This window comes from Necator americanus, chromosome X, assembly GCF_031761385.1.
Source record: "Necator americanus strain Aroian chromosome X, whole genome shotgun sequence".
In the NCBI taxonomy this organism is placed as follows: domain Eukaryota; kingdom Metazoa; phylum Nematoda; class Chromadorea; order Rhabditida; family Ancylostomatidae; genus Necator; species Necator americanus.
In genome coordinates this window covers 22,261,906-22,277,041 of record NC_087376.1, presented here as the reverse complement: position 1 = coordinate 22,277,041, position 15,136 = coordinate 22,261,906, and the positions used below count along the sequence as shown (strand labels likewise).

Sequence of the window (15,136 nt, the reverse complement as noted above, 5' to 3'; positions counted from 1 at the left end):
TCGTCGTGTAGATTCAGCTAAAGACCAATGCATCCATATGTTTCGTCGAATTCGTTCAGCATTAGTTCCGCTTGACTGACGCTAGCTGTTACCAGAACGACAAAACGCAGATAGTGTAGATCAATCATCTTCACTCCTATGTCGTCCCATTCCAGTTTTAGCATTGCGTTCTTGAAAGTGTTCGTGGATATTTTAGGTGAGATTGTACCATCCTGTCGGACCCTCCTTTTCACGTCAATGATGATATTTCTGTAGAATGGTGAAATTCTGATCCTGAAGTTACCGCACACTTTTACGTACTGAGTAGGGACACCTTGGTTGCCCAAGGCCTCCAACACCGCTTCCACCTCAACTGAGTCAAACGCCTTTTTTAAGTCGATGAATGTGAGAAATAGCGACACCTTGTACTCTTGCGATACTTCGATGAGTTTCCAGACAGTGCGAATGTTACCAGTCGTGTTGAATCCTTTTAAAAACCCTGCTTGTATGCACGGTTGTCCTTTATTTAACACTTTTCGCAATCCTGTGAAGATCACTCCCATGAATAGCATGTAGGTAACGAATGGCAAGCGAATTGGAGGATAGTTGCGGATGTCATGTGAATCTTCCTTCTTGTACAACAACACGGTCTTGCTGGTCTTCCATTGTTTAGGAATCATGCATTCCGACAGGTAAGGTGTAAAGTGTCTTGCCAGAGTATTGATGAGAATTGGTCTAGAGTTCTTCAGGTGTTAGGGTCTTATTCTGTCGGGACCGGGTGCCGCACGATTTCCTACCGATATGATACCATGTCGTACTTCGGACGGGAGAACCTCTCGAATGACATGTCCATTTTCCCTCCGATGGTGAGGAGACAAGTGGACATGGCTGTCGAAAAGATTAGAGTAGAGGTCGTAGATGACTTTCTCTATTCCCCTTCTCGATACAATGGTTGTTCCCTTCTTGTTCTGAAGGGCTGTCATCTTTGTCTTGCGATTGGCGAAGTTTCGACGGGCATAGCGGATGCTTTTTCCCGCCTCTGCAGCTTCAGCCAGTACTTGTGCTCTTCTCCCTTTGAGAATTCGCCCTATTGCCTCTCTGCAAAGCGTTGTGAGCTCAGATGTGAGTTCTTGGTTGCCTGCGGCCCGTGCAGCTCCACGCTGACGCACCAGCTCTAGAGTTCCCGGAGGCAGGCGTCTCTTAGTAGTTTTAAAAATCTGAACCCTTCCCGTGTAGTCATGAAGATGTTCTACGAGGCATTCACATCCGTCGTCGTGAGGAGATCCCAATTAATGATAGTTGTAGGGCACCGCTCTCTGAACCTCGCGGCCTTCTCTTTTCTCCGTGTGAAGGAAAATCTTCCTCGGAGGAGGCGATGATCCGGTTGTGAATGGAACTTTGGCACAGCAGCGATATCTGGCAGACAGAACCCTTTTACTGTAATCAATTTCATTACGACATCCTCCACCGGGTAACTTCCACGTCCAGCGTAGAGAGGAGGGCTTTTGGAATTGCGAGTTCCCATGGATGGTCTTGGTCGTCATGATGAACTCAGAGAGCTTCTCGCCCTGTTTGGTCCATTGCAGGCCATGGATCCCGATGTGAAGTTTCTCAGTCGTGCTTCTAAGGTCAATCTTGGCGTTAAAATCACCAACTATGACCCTGTATAAGGTATGATCTTCTTTGTGAATTTTCTCTAAGTCCGTATAGAAAGCTTCGACGTCTTCTTTGCATCTTGATGTTGAAGCGTAAGCGACGAAGATTGTCTGGCGTTGGACCTCATCTCCTTTTCCGCAGATGTCCGATACGGCCGCAGGCTGTTCGAAAGAGTAGATGTTCTTTGCCATACTCGTGTTGACGAGGACACCAACTACACCAGCTCCTCTACCGTCACATGTTCCTCAGAACAGTTCTTCTCCAGTTTCATATACGGCGTTGAGAGGGTGACGTCGTCTCGTCTCGGTCAATCCGATGACGTCGTACTTAATCTTCTTTGCTTGCATCATCAGATCTTCGATGACCGCTTCCTGTGCAAGCGTACGGGCGTTATAAAAACATATATATCGTTATTCTAGTCCTTTTCCGTTTCGGTAGTCTACGTGACTGCGGCTGAAAGTTAAGTGCAATGATTCCTAGCTTACGACTGTCAGAAAATCTGTTGCAGAATAGATTAAGTGATTTGGGAAGAGCTATTGCCTTACGAACAAGCAATTACTGTTCTTTGGATTTAGAAGGCGTACATGTTTTATACATGACATTGACCAAACCTTGCAAATGCATACCTGAACAGTTGCACGTGTAGCAGTTGACTTGCGCGTTTGACGCAGTTCTCCAGTAAGGAGAATCCTATCGTCCATATCTACCAGCACTAATCTGGAAAATTTCACAAGGACCAGATCAGTGCAGCTCTACCCACGATTAACAATGATCTGCGAAGATACCTATTAAAGTAAAGTCCCTACATGAATATTAAGCCTCGTTCCATACCACTCTACAAATAGGCCAGTCACAAAGGTTCAGTACAAGAAAGGACCCGCACAAAGTTCAAGTTGTACTCAAATACTTGCTAAAACTAAGATATAATATCTCCTTCCCATGTCAAAGCCGCAAACAAGAAAAAGCAAACCCCTGCGCTATTCTTGAAAGAGAGGAAAGGCGATTTGTTAGCTATTTGTTCACCACTTGTTAAATTGTAATTCCATCCGAAGCAGCATACTACGAATCTGTTGTGACGAAGCATTCCGCTGGAAAAGCTAGAGATGGCTTGAAGATCGCGGGATCCGGAGAGGTTCCGCTCACCTTTCCCCAATCGTCGTTATACACGGCGCGGAGGGCGTCACTTCTTACGACGACTTCAGTTGCAGCGCGCTGCATTGAAGTGAGAGCGGTCGAAGATCAGTGATGTATTCCTACCAGAATGTTCAAGTGAAACCAATGAAAAGGCTGCTGAGGGAACCGGAACGTGTGCAAAGGGTGGCGTTCTATCGTACATCGTAGGGAATTAAAGCAGTCATCACGCCGTTTCTACACTAGTTACGGAGAGATGAGCGGAAGCACACCGTCTCTCGCAGTCTTCAACCCCAACTCTAGCTTTTCTTTCGGATTCCCTCAACACGTCAGATTCGTGGTTTTCTGCCTTTAAAGATGCAACGGTTACCTTCGTCATAAAAAGGCTGCTGAAAGAGAACTTTAATACAACGCCTCCTGGCATAAATTTGCTGAAAAGTTAGAAAGAACTCAGGTGTAATTTTCTCGAAACAAGATGGAACTTACCTCCCTACAATAGGATACACGTAGTGTGCTGTCGCTGCTGGTCGAGGAAATTGAGGCCGCAGCGGTTCACACGAGTTTTCAACAACAAGAGACTAGGATTTCAAATTAAAGGTCCTTCATTAACAACTCCTAATAGTCACTACCTTCAATACAATACTTTCCGGACCAAAAATACTGATAGTTGGATAGAAATGCTCAAAGCTTTTATGCACACTTTCGGTAGACATGTCCAAGCAGTCATCCCTGAAAATCCAAAGCAGTCTAAGCAAAAAATTGCTCAAGTAGACACTGAATCACGCTCACTTTTATGGGCTCTACCTTATATGAAGCGTTCCAATTGCGAAATCGGAAGCTGAACGGACCGGCTCAAAACAGTGAGCCTGAAAAAAAAAAACGATAGAGACGAATGATTGATCACCTTGCAAAAACAATTCACCTATTTTTAGACAAAGTGTGACACCATTTTAAAGAGCTTTTCCGCTCTTTGTGAATGTTGTAATCGTTTTACTGAACAGCATAAGAAAACTTAAAATGAAAACAAACGGCAGGAATTATCACGTTTGGAATCTTCTCTTGATATCTTCTCTTCATCTGCTTAAAGGCAGCATACCACGAATCTGAGGTGGTGCAGATTTCAGGTGGAGTATTCGTATACGGGATGGGAGTCTACGGAGATGGAGGTGATTCCGTCCACTTCTTCCTAATTGCCGTAAAAACGGCCCGGAAGATGCGGCGCCGCACAAGGCTGGCGCGCTCCAGTCGAACTCCCAGTGGGAAATAGTGCGCCAGAACGCCTGAAGCCGTATCTTCCGGGCCGTTTTTTACGGCAATTAGGAAGAAATGGACGGGATCACCACCCTCCCCATAGTCTCCCATCCCGTATACGAATACTCCACCTGAAATCTGCATCACCTCAGATTCGTGGGGTGATGCCTTTAAGCTCCACTCACTCCGATAATATCGGATATTTTCGCCGCCCAGACATGATCTGCCAGGCATTCTCATACATCGGATAGGTGATAGGCTCATATCTTCGTGCCTGCCGAAACATTTTAAAATAGAATGATAGATTATTTCCTCAACCTTGGTAGTTTGAACCGTGCTTATAAAGCGCAAAAGAAGAGTACAAGTTATAATTAACCGAAGTACTTCGAGATATTTGCGTCGTGTACGTAAAGAACATTATAGATGGATCAACTGCTCCAAAATAGTAAACCTCAAAGGACTTGTCCTTTTTGTAACTCATGAGTGTGTAGAGAAAAATAATCGAAATCAAAAACTCTCGAGAGGTGGGAACAGGTTGTTAACAATAACGAAAACCATAGTATTGATTGATTGATTTGCTGAGTTGTTGTTATGTGCCGCCTCTGGACACACAGGAGCGATACAACTTGCATAGTTATACCACGAGAGTTATCCAAGCAATGAAAAATGCACTGTTGTCCAGCAACCCATCAGAGCACAAGTCAAACGTCTATAAAGAGCAATATTTGAATATTTGCAACTAACCTCCGTTTTGTCGCAGTGAACGGCTGAACATTGTCGAATTCCGCGTCAAGACAGTTTAAGCGTGGCGTTTAATCTCACAGGACAATGAACAGCGATGAATTTGGGATAACTGATTCTGTGCGAACTCCTGCTCTAGACTGAGAACGTTGAGCAGTGTTATCCAAGGGCGACCCACACCAGCAAAGAAGCTGGTAATTGCTTCAAGCAATAGGATCAGCGGGCTAATCTTATCGCCTAGAGCCTACCTAGGTCAAGTCGGTCAAGTTGTTGTAATATTCAGTAGAAAATCTTAATCAAAGGAAACTCAACGAACCTATGTCACAAATTGTTGTAGCACTATGGTCTCCATTATTAGGTTGGTGCAAAAATAATGCGCGTTTTCAAATATTCACTTCAAAATGATATAACTCGCCCCAAATCAACTTTATCAATCGAAATAAGAATCATTACAGTTCACGTATGTTTGCTAACGAGGCACAAGTTCGCTTATTCCCGCTGCATAAAAGTCCGAGTTTTTGGAGTCGACGAAGTTTCGGAAGTCGTTTTCGGCATCACCGTGGTTTTAGGAGACCTTACCTCTTATTCAACTGTTCAGATGTTTGAAAAAGTGATAGTCGGCTGGCGAAAGGTGAATGGCGAATATGGCGGGTGAGGTATAGTCTCGTAGCCTAAATCGTTCCACTTCAGTAGCGTCACCTTTGAAATGTGTGGTCGGGCATTGTCGTTTAAGAGAATTCGACCGTTTCTGTTCACTAACACTGGGCGACGAAGTTGGATGTTTCAGTGCATTTTGTCCTTTGCAGTACTTCTCTACGGTGATGGTCTCGCCAGGTTTCATGAAACTGTAGTGGATTACACCTGCAGCACACCATCACACAGTCACCATGGTCTTCTTCGGGCGCGTTTTCGACTTTGGGAGCGCTTGGGAGCTTCATCCTTGTTCATTCATTGAGCAGGATGCTTTCTGTTGTCGTAATGGAACCATTTCTCATCGCAACAATACGATCGAGAAATGACCGTTCTTGTTGCGTGATAGAAGCGTTAAGCAGATCTGTAAACGGCGTTTTCTTAGGGACTCGCTCAGTTCATACGGCACTTTGTCAACTTTTTCAATTTCTTTTTCCAATTTTTTCCAAATGGCAGATAACCGTTGATTGGTCAACGCCTAGTTCTTGGGCAACCTCTCGTGTTGTTTAAAAGGATCATCTTCGATAATTGCCTTCAGCAGGTAGTTGCCAACTTCACAAGAGTGGCCGCGACCTTCCTTCGAGGCTCATATCGCCACAATGAATGAAACCATTTGAACCATGCCGAACCGTGCGTTTGGTGCTGGTTCAATCATCCCAACTAGCGCCGATATTCCGAGCCGTCTCACCTGCAGACCTGCCCAGCTTGAAGCCATAGAAGAAGACGAGGTGAGAAACTCTTGCCTGGACATATCATCTTCTATGTATTGGTACTAACCAAGCACTGATTCTCGTCCAAAATCACTTTAGCATTCACGATCACAACGAAATTCGCTACAAAACGCTACACGGCTTCTAATATTAAGGATGAGTGTAGCCGGAGTACATTTGCCGTGAAGAGAGAGCGACGAAAAACGCGCATTATTTTTGAACCAACCTTAACAGTTCCCACAAATCACGTGAACATACTATTAAGACGACTCTCGTGTTAAAAAGTGCAATTTTGAAAAATTGGTTCTGATGACAAAGTGGTAAATGACCATTTGCAAAAGAACTACGCTTGGGCGTGCCTACTTTATTTTTTGGATGTGCAAAACGTTTGTTGTACTTATCTCCATTGCGTCTAACGCTTCTCTTGAGAGAGAGAGTTTGTGTAGGAGGCTTGTTAGTGCGAAATCACTTTCAAAAGAACTTGAGAGCATTTTACTGGCATGCAATTTTTTGCGTGATTCTAGTGCAGAAGTTGTGACTAGAAAAAGAGATAAAATCAGGTAGTGTTGTATGGTAGCAGAATATGAGGATATTCGCTGAGCTACAGTGGTAAAGCTCACAGTCATCATGCCACAAAATTGAAAGTGTTTGGATTTCTCCACAAAAAGGCAGAGCTATGGGTGTAGTTTACGTGCGTGGACGCGATGACGCTCAGCTTCCAATAATTATTCAGAAAAACGGCGCAGGAAAAGTACCTCATCGCACCGAATCCTTCTGCAAGGCACTTATAAGCACCTAAACAAGCGCAGGAGTATAATAAGTACATATACGAGCGCAGGAATACTTATTAGGTACTCTTCCTCCGGCTGGCAGACGTGTGACGCCGTAGACGGGTCATATTTTCAGGCTTCAGGTAGACAGATTCGGTGCGATCGAAAAAAAAAATAGTTGGAATTGGGCGTGATACTCGCTCATACTCTTCAACTGAACCCCCAACCTTATTTGTCCGTGTTTAGATCTGACACCTTTTATTTCGTAGTGTACTTCCTTTACACCGAGAGATATTTGGAAGTGTCAGCGAAACACGCACTCTATCTGAAAAATTCGCTCATGCATTTGTGATAGTAAATATTAAAAACGTTACATTGGCTCAAATAATTGTGTAATTTTATGCTATATCTAAACCACATTTAAGGTTTTGAAACATGGTTTCGATTTTGGTTTGAACTTATAACAACGTAAATCCTAGATCGAGAGTATCTATCTGCACAGAAAGTGTTTGAAATTCTTCACCAATAGTAGAAGAAGAAGCTCACAAAAGTCAACAAGCAGCCCACGATAGAAATTAAAAATTGAGTAATAATGGCTTGTATTTCTATATATCACCTGCTTTTTCATTTTTTTCCCTCTTCGAATTGTTTGAAAGGGCGCCAATTGTGATTCCATTCCTCCTAATCACGAGCAAGCATCAACGTATCTCCCTCACTAGAGGGATCACAACCTGTTGGTGGGGCATCTCTAGATGACGGATGAGGGGCTAATGGAAGACCAAAAACGACCTTGTGCCTGCTCAGAGGCGCGGGCGGATTTAGGAGATGAGCTCCCTAGTTCTGCTGAGCCACGACTCACTTACAATCTTGTATCCTGCACGTGGATCCGGCCAAAAGCCTACAGTCAAGTGACAGGGAGGAGCAAGGGAGCCGGTTTAGAGTCGCCTACAACAAATAAGCTCCACTTGTCCACTCAGGGAGAACGCGACGTACTACCAAAAACTCATGGGACTAGAGGCTTGCAAGATACCCATGTGTTTTGAAATTTGCGCATATCACAGTAATAGAAAAGAGTCTCCTGATTTCGGAGGAAACCCCTGGTACGATAGCGCCAGGAAGGACGGGGTTGCAGGAGTCACATAGGCTACCGAAATGAAAAAGGACTAGGATGACGATTTGTATTTATAACGCATGTACGGTTGTATCGGATGCCGCCATTGAAGATCTGATGATACAAGCTAGGAGGATTAAGTACGACGTCATCGGACTGACAGAGACGATACGATCCCACCCTCTCAGCACAGTAGATGAAATGGAGAAGAACTGTTCTGAGGAACATGTGACGGTAGAGGAGCTGGTGTAGTTGGTGTCCTCATCAACACGAATATGGCAAAGAACATCTACTCTTTCGAACAGCCTGCGGCCATATCGGACATCTGCGGATAAGGAGATGTGGTCCAACGCCAGACAATCTTCGTCGCTTACGCTTCAACATCAAGATGCAAAGAGGACGTCGAAGCTTTCTATACGGACTTAGAGAAAATTCACAAAGAAGATCATACCTTATACAGGGTCATAGTTGGTGATTTTAACGCCAAGATTGACCTTAGAAGCACGACTGAGAAACTTCACATCGGGATCCATGGCCTGCAATGGACCAAACAGGGCGAGAAGCTCTCCGAGTTCATCATGACGACCAAGACCATCCATGGGAACTCGCAATTCCAAAAGCCCTCCTCTCTACGCTGGACGTGGAAGTTACCCGGTGGAGGATGTCGTAATGAAATTGATTACAGTAAAAGGGTTCTGTCTGCCAGATATCGCTGCTGTGCCAAAGTTCCATTCACAACCGGATCATCGCCTCCTCCGAGGATATTCCTTCAAACGGGGAAAGGGAAAGCCGCGAGGTTCAGAAAGCGGACCCCCACAACTATCATTAATTGAGATCTCTTAACTTTGCTTGCTGGCTTTTGTGAAGATACCGTCATGGACAACAATGACGACGGATGTGAACGGCTCGTAGAACACCTTCGTGACTGCACGAAGAAGTCTCAGAGTTCTAGAACTACCAAGAGACGCCTGCCTCCGGAAACTCTAGAGCTGGTGCGTCAGCGTGGAGCTGCACGGGCCGCAGGCAACCAAGAACTCACATCTGAGCTCACAACGCTTTGCAGAGAGGCAATAGGGCGAATTCTCAAAGGGAGAAGAGCACAAGTACTGGCTGAAGCTGCAGAGGCGGGAAAGAGCATCCGCTATGCCCGTCGAAACTTCGCCAATCGCAAGACAAAGATGACAGCCCTTCAGAACAAGAAGGGAACAACCATTGTATCGAGAAGGGGAATAGAGAAAGTCATCTACGACCTCTACTCTAATCTTTTCGACAGCCATGTCCACTTGTCTCCTCACCATCGGAGGGAAAATGGACATGTCATTCGAGAGGTTCTCCCGTCCGAAGTACGACATGGTATCATATCGGTAGGAAATCGTGCGGCACCCGGTCCCGACAGAATAAGACCCTAACACCTGAAGAACTCTAGACCAATTCTCATCAATACTCTGGCAAGACACTTTACACCTTACCTGTCGGAATGCATGATTCCTAAACAATGGAAGACCAGCAAGACCGTGTTGTTGTACAAGAAGGAAGATTCACATGACATCCGCAACTATCCTCCAATTCGCTTGCCATTCGTTACCTACATGCTATTCATAGGAGTGATCTTCACAGGATTGCGAAAAGTGTTAAATAAAGGACAACCGTGCATACAAGCAGGGTTTTTAAAAGGATTCAACACGACTGGCCACATTCGCACTGTTTGGAAACTCATCGAAGTATCGCAAGAGTACAAGGTGTCGCTATTTCTCACAAACATCGACTTAAAGAAGGCGTTTGACTCAGTTGAGACGGAAGCTGTCATAGAACCCTTGGACAACCAAGGCGTCCTTACTCAATACGTGAAGGTACTTCGAAAGTTGTACAATAACTTCACGACAAGAATTTTGCCATTCTACAAGAATAGCATCATTGATGTGAAGAGAGAGTTCCGACACAGTGAATACAATCCCAATTAAAACATTCACAGCCACCCTTGAGAACGCAATGCGAAAGCTGGAATGGGACGACATGGGAGTGAATGTTGATGCAGCTACACTGTTTGCGCTTTACCGATGACATCGTTGTGATAACATCTAGCATCATTCAAGCGGAACGAATGCGGACCGAATTCCACGAATCAAGTGGATGCATCGATATTTGAATCTGCAAAGGACGATATTCATGCCTAACGGAAGTTTTGAACGCCCCATTCACGCTCAACGGAACGAATATATTCGAATGGATCAGCCACGTTTATCTGAGTCGGGAAATGAATATGAAGACGACCTGATCCCCGAGCTGGGCAGGAGGAGACGAGCGGCTTGGGGAGCGTATAAGAGCATCGAGGATGTAGTGAAGAAGACCAGGAACACCTGGTCCCGTGCTCACCTCTTCAACACCACCGTACTTCCTACTTTTACCTATGCTTCGGAAACCTGGGCAGTTCGCCGCAAAACAAAACGCGGTGAACGTCATTAAAGGCCAAATTGAGAGAGTGACGCTAGGTGTATCCCGCTTCACGCACTTGAGAGACGGGATTCGGACTTCTCTTCTGGGTCAGCGATCGAAGATTAGAGACGCTGCTACGTTTGCCAAGGAAAGTAAAATAAGGTGGTCCGAACTCATGATGAGCTTTAACGACAACCGTTGGACCAGAGCCGTGCACAACTGGGTTCCCCGCTATATTAAGCGCAGGAAGACCGCCGACCCAAAGGTCAAACTTCTTCACAAAGTCCTTCAAAGAAATTTATGATGCTCTTCGTGTCCTACGCGGAAAGAGGAACCAATGGGCGACTCTGGCACGCGATCGGGATAAATGGATGAACTACTGGCGCCTGTTCGACCAGTTCAAAGATCAACGGGAGTCAAGATGATCAAGGTGATCACGGGCAAAAGTTGTTCAAGGGCCCTTGCTTCTGCGAAGGACGCGATGAGCATGCATGCACATCAGAAGGTACCCAGAGTGGCTGTTAGAATATTTCCTTAAGTGTTGCGTGCGTCGATGACTGCGTTGCGCTGCGGTCATTGGCGACAGCAGATCTTTCGGCTGCGCATGCAGAATGCCCCGCCCATCTACTTTCTGCAGTTGAGCGTAGGCAGATTGACCGAAAGTTTAAGAACTTCACAATGCGATGATGACTGTTGCAATCCGCATAGACGGTGCAAGTGAGCATGGAGTGGTGTGCAAAACTCAAGAGATAGCTAACTTCGTAAAGGGTTCAAAAAAGTTAAGAAGCTTAGAGCTTGGTTTTATTCGTTTCTGAAATCCTATTTGTAGTCGTTCTATTTCCTATCGTCTTGGCAATGTAAAATATTAGTGCCGCGTATACGAGTCTGATTGCTGTCTGCACGTGGTTGCCCTGCCTTAACTAAACGCAATCAGGCGTTCGAGTGTACGCATTGGGAACGTACGAGCTATACAACCCGCACTGTTATATGGTGAAAGATTCCCATACATTGCAAAGAGGTGATGTCGTCCAGCACATCGCCAATGGCCATATTCTGAAAGTTCAACTGCCTGAGAGGAGCATGGAATCTTTGGCAACAACCATTCGTTTCGTCACGCTGAACCATCGAACACTATCAAGTGAGATCCATCAAGCCGCCCTCTCTAGGATTCTGTGATATCTCTGTGTGCCTTCTGCTGCACTGCCGGAAACACACGTGAGAGATCGGCCCGTCATCAGCATCGAAAATTACACCATATACTGCGGCGATGCTGATGAGAACAAAGTAGGTGGCTGCGCGATAGCTGTGAGGAACGATTACAAGAACCTGGTGGAGGAATTTGGCTCAACGTCGTCTAGATGCGCCTTTTTACGACTGCGGGATCGCAGAGGAAGTAAAGTCTGCATCGTATGTACTCACGCACCCTGCGGAAACCGCTGAGGACAACAGTAAGGATGCCTTCTATGATGAACTCAATGCGTTGATGTCTAAAATACCAAGCTAGCGGGTGGTCATTGTCGGAATTGACGCAAATACGAAGATGGGACTCGAACAGCAATCCGATGTGCTAGGAAAATGGTATTATCCAGCGGAGCGCACTTCGGACAACGGCGACCGTCTGGTCGACTTGTGCGAACAGACGCGGCTCATCATCGCTCCCACGTTTACGAGGAATCATCGACGCAATCTGCTCATGTGGCAAGGGTCAGCTCTTTTAACGCCTGAAGCACAAGCGGAAGATGAGGACTCTTAAGCTTCAGCTCGACTACGTTATGGCGAGGAACATTCCTCAGTCAGCTATCTGAAAATCTAGAGCTGTTTGGGACGTCGCGTTCGACTCTGACCACCGTCCAGTTCTCAGCTTCAAGATGCGGTTCCACAAGAGAAACCGAGGTTTCTCTTCAACCGAAAATCGATATGGCAGGTGTGAAAGACGAAGAATGTAGACCGAAATTCCGCCAACGTGTGTCTATTCATGTTGGGGTGCAGACCAGAGAGAAGCTTAGCGATACGGATTCCTTCACAAAGTGCATCCAGGACGCTGCAAAGGAAACGCTCCCCGTTTTGTTGCCGCGGAAGAAGTTTGCCCTTGCATCTGCGGAAACAAAATCCGCGTACAATTCTGTATGTGTCGCACGCAGCACTGGTGACTTCAACCAGGAAAAGCGTCTCAGAAGGAAGCTGCATCGTCAACTGCAACAAGACCGCGATAACGGTGGACGTCAAGAGCGATGGAGTTTGAAAAGGCGTGCGAGGACAAGAACCCGCAGAAAGCCTATGCTCTACTAAAACAGTATCGCGGCAAAATGAAAAGACGTTCTCCTGTCCTCAACACTGTCAATGGAGTAGCTGTCGGTGAAGCAACTATTCCAATTTGGAGGGAACACATTAAGACCTTGCTGAACCAGCAAACACCGTCAGCTCCTGAACTCGAACACGTTCATAGGCCGACATATGCGGTTAACAAGGAGCCACCGACCGAGTCGGAGGTTCTAGTCTGTATTCAAAAAATGAATAATGGAAAATCCGGTGGAGACGACGGGATTAGCGCAGAAATGCTAAAATATCTTCCTCCGTCTGGGACTCGTGTGGTGACCAAGATCATCCGTTCAATATGGACAGATGAAAGGATACTTGATTCCTGGAGAAACGCTACCATAATTCCCCTCCACAAGAAGTTATCCGTCACGTGCTCTAGGAATTATCGAGGAATCTCTTGCTGCATGCCATGCACAAGGTATTGGGGCGCATTATCCTGGACCGACTCATTAAACATCGCGAAGAAACAAAGCGCGACGAGCTAGCTCGCTTTCGTCCTGGCCGATCTATGATTGACCAGGTGTTCATCGTCAGGAGAGTGATCGAAATCTGGCAGCGGTACTGATGAAGTTAGCCTTTCTGGACTTTGAAGCCGTCTTCGACTCTCCTCATTAAAGGCGTCTTCTCAACGCGCTCTGCGCCGATGGAGTACCAGGAAAGTTCGTTCGCTTGTTTGATGACCTGAATCAACGAACAATTGCTGCAGTTCGAACACCGGTCGGATGTACAACACCGTTTGAGGTGGTAACTGGAGAAAGACAAGGGGCAGTGGCAGGACCCTTCCTGTTCAATTTCGCCATCGGGGACATTATGCGAAGAACAGTAGATCAGTGTCCTGCCGATATCATCCTAGCACCATTAGGACACCCCTTGATCGATATCGAGTACGCTGACGTTCGCGATTCGATGTTGTTACATTGGCGGGAAGCAGTACGAAACTTGTTATCACATGTCAACATGTTGTCAACCTTGTATCGAAGTTGGTTGCAGCATATGGACTATGTGTGCGCCCTGATAAATGCAAAGAAATGTGAATCTCTTCGAGACCTCGAACGGGAATCAGAGTGGACGGACAACCGATAGAACTCGTCGATGAGTTCTGTTACCTGGGATGTACGCTGAAGAACAACGGCAGCTACGAGAAAGACATTTAGCAAAGATGCGCTGATACTATTTCTGCATTTAATTCCTCAACAAAATGCCTGTGGTCGGCCCCCCATCAGCTACGAAGTCAAGCTGCGAGTCTACCTATCCGCAATTTGCCCCATCATGATGTACGGATCGGAGACTCGGGCAGCACCATCAACGGTGAAGGAGAGCCTTGATTCCACGGAACAAAAGGTGCTTAGACGGCTACTTGGCTACTTTTGGCCTAGGGTATGAAACGGTGATGATCTTTACACAGAAATTGATGTGGTATACCGGCGGATGACACGTGGAAGATATCAACATTTTGCACCGCAGTCGAAAGTGGCTAAAGTAAATCGTCTTCGCTTCTTTAGTCATATATTGAGGAGACCGGCAGATAGCCTTGTTCAACGAGTTCTGAGAAGTTCGTCGGGTTCGAGCTGGATGAAGCCACCTGGCCGAAAACGGAAGGTCTGGATTGAGGTGGCGGAAGAGGGTCTGAGAACACTCGGCGTGGATAAGCGGTTCAGGCGAGACGTAAGGTTTCGCAGAATATGGACTAGCGATGAATGGATGTGCAAGCTCTCGCAGAAGATCGAGAAGGTTGGGCAGAGCTGTTTTCAAGGACGGTGCACCTCGGCGAAGATGCGGGTAACCGCGCCATGCGATGATATTATCGTCTTGGCAAGTGTGAAAACTGTTTTGCAGGTACACAACATCACTGTAGACATATCTTCCGAATAGGACGCCACATGATCGCCAGTTAACGATTCCTTCTAGCCATATCGATCTTTTAAACATGGAAAAATATGAAGTGATATATACATACATAAATATATGTGTATAGATTGGCGACTAACTGGAGTACAACTTGAAGCAAAATTTTTGCTCGTACAAAAAGATATAAAACATAACTATTAGAATATGTATCAGAAATATAGCTCTTATATAGTCTTCTCCGCAACAAGCGTGAATTAAGTGACGATACTTACTCGCCGTATTCATATAGAGCAAGCTTCGAAATATGTCAGTATTTATCTCAAAATGCGCCTGTGGTGTACAATCAACTTTATGAGCTTCACTTGCATTGCCTTCTCGAATTATGAAAGCCGTAGGGTATCTCACATTATGTAGTAGTATAGTGAGTGTGACTTTACAGAAATTCAACAAAGGTCAAAGATAATATCGCATTTCGTTGCCTTCCTAAATAGTTAGCC

General features: G+C 45.8%; 10 protein-coding genes across 14 annotated transcripts; 7 read left to right on the top strand and 3 right to left on the bottom strand.

Moving 5' to 3' along the window:
* Positions 1 to 17: 17 nt before the first annotated feature.
* Positions 18 to 865, bottom strand: RB195_024793 (uncharacterized protein; the record flags this gene model as incomplete). The annotated part of the gene is made up of 2 exons (XM_064212693.1): positions 18 to 714; positions 777 to 865. 2 exons carry the CDS (start codon positions 863 to 865, stop codon positions 18 to 20), a joined length of 786 nt encoding a protein of 261 aa, XP_064068574.1.
* A 403-nt stretch (positions 866 to 1,268) lies between these two features.
* RB195_024792 (uncharacterized protein) lies at positions 1,269 to 1,826 on the bottom strand (the record flags this gene model as incomplete). Its single annotated transcript, XM_064212692.1, has 1 exon — positions 1,269 to 1,826. One exon carries the CDS (start codon positions 1,824 to 1,826, stop codon positions 1,269 to 1,271), a length of 558 nt encoding a protein of 185 aa, XP_064068573.1.
* A 54-nt stretch (positions 1,827 to 1,880) lies between these two features.
* RB195_024791 (uncharacterized protein) lies at positions 1,881 to 8,638 on the bottom strand (the record flags this gene model as incomplete). Of its 2 annotated transcripts, none has more annotated exons than XM_064212691.1 (6): positions 1,881 to 2,006; positions 2,262 to 2,352; positions 3,253 to 3,344; positions 3,396 to 3,495; positions 3,571 to 3,632; positions 8,534 to 8,638. In XM_064212691.1, 6 exons carry the CDS (start codon positions 8,636 to 8,638, stop codon positions 1,881 to 1,883), a joined length of 576 nt encoding a protein of 191 aa, XP_064068571.1. The 2 variants fall into 2 exon arrangements, with proteins under 2 accessions (XP_064068571.1, XP_064068572.1); XM_064212690.1 differs by lacking the exon at positions 8,534 to 8,638 and adding an exon at positions 5,519 to 5,599.
* RB195_024790 (uncharacterized protein) lies at positions 8,097 to 8,872 on the top strand (the record flags this gene model as incomplete). Its single annotated transcript, XM_064212689.1, has 2 exons — positions 8,097 to 8,285; positions 8,396 to 8,872. The coding sequence occupies 2 exons, from the start codon at positions 8,097 to 8,099 to the stop codon at positions 8,870 to 8,872; spliced, it is 666 nt and encodes a 221-aa protein (XP_064068570.1).
* Positions 8,873 to 8,914: 42 nt separating this feature from the next.
* Positions 8,915 to 9,448, top strand: RB195_024789 (uncharacterized protein; the record flags this gene model as incomplete). Its single annotated transcript, XM_064212688.1, has 1 exon — positions 8,915 to 9,448. One exon carries the CDS (start codon positions 8,915 to 8,917, stop codon positions 9,446 to 9,448), a length of 534 nt encoding a protein of 177 aa, XP_064068569.1.
* A 72-nt stretch (positions 9,449 to 9,520) lies between these two features.
* Positions 9,521 to 10,000, top strand: RB195_024788 (uncharacterized protein; the record flags this gene model as incomplete). Its single annotated transcript, XM_064212687.1, has 1 exon — positions 9,521 to 10,000. The coding sequence occupies one exon, from the start codon at positions 9,521 to 9,523 to the stop codon at positions 9,998 to 10,000; it is 480 nt and encodes a 159-aa protein (XP_064068568.1).
* Positions 10,001 to 10,169: 169 nt separating this feature from the next.
* RB195_024787 (uncharacterized protein) lies at positions 10,170 to 10,502 on the top strand (the record flags this gene model as incomplete). 2 transcript variants are annotated; one of them, XM_064212686.1, is made up of 1 exon in its annotated part: positions 10,170 to 10,502. In XM_064212686.1, one exon carries the CDS (start codon positions 10,170 to 10,172, stop codon positions 10,500 to 10,502), a length of 333 nt encoding a protein of 110 aa, XP_064068566.1. The 2 variants fall into 2 exon arrangements, with proteins under 2 accessions (XP_064068566.1, XP_064068567.1); XM_064212685.1 differs by having other exon boundaries at positions 10,206 to 10,502.
* A 1,510-nt stretch (positions 10,503 to 12,012) lies between these two features.
* On the top strand, positions 12,013 to 12,761 carry RB195_024786 (uncharacterized protein; the record flags this gene model as incomplete). 2 transcript variants are annotated; one of them, XM_064212684.1, is made up of 2 exons in its annotated part: positions 12,013 to 12,176; positions 12,233 to 12,761. In XM_064212684.1, the coding sequence occupies 2 exons, from the start codon at positions 12,013 to 12,015 to the stop codon at positions 12,759 to 12,761; spliced, it is 693 nt and encodes a 230-aa protein (XP_064068564.1). The 2 variants fall into 2 exon arrangements, with proteins under 2 accessions (XP_064068564.1, XP_064068565.1); XM_064212683.1 differs by lacking the exon at positions 12,233 to 12,761 and having other exon boundaries at positions 12,013 to 12,225.
* Positions 12,704 to 13,874, top strand: RB195_024785 (uncharacterized protein; the record flags this gene model as incomplete). 2 transcript variants are annotated; one of them, XM_064212682.1, is made up of 3 exons in its annotated part: positions 12,779 to 13,063; positions 13,171 to 13,349; positions 13,409 to 13,874. In XM_064212682.1, 3 exons carry the CDS (start codon positions 12,779 to 12,781, stop codon positions 13,872 to 13,874), a joined length of 930 nt encoding a protein of 309 aa, XP_064068563.1. The 2 variants fall into 2 exon arrangements, with proteins under 2 accessions (XP_064068562.1, XP_064068563.1); XM_064212681.1 differs by having other exon boundaries at positions 12,704 to 13,209.
* A 345-nt stretch (positions 13,875 to 14,219) lies between these two features.
* RB195_024784 (uncharacterized protein) lies at positions 14,220 to 14,663 on the top strand (the record flags this gene model as incomplete). Its single annotated transcript, XM_064212680.1, has 1 exon — positions 14,220 to 14,663. One exon carries the CDS (start codon positions 14,220 to 14,222, stop codon positions 14,661 to 14,663), a length of 444 nt encoding a protein of 147 aa, XP_064068561.1.
* Between the last annotated feature and the right edge of the window lie 473 nt (positions 14,664 to 15,136).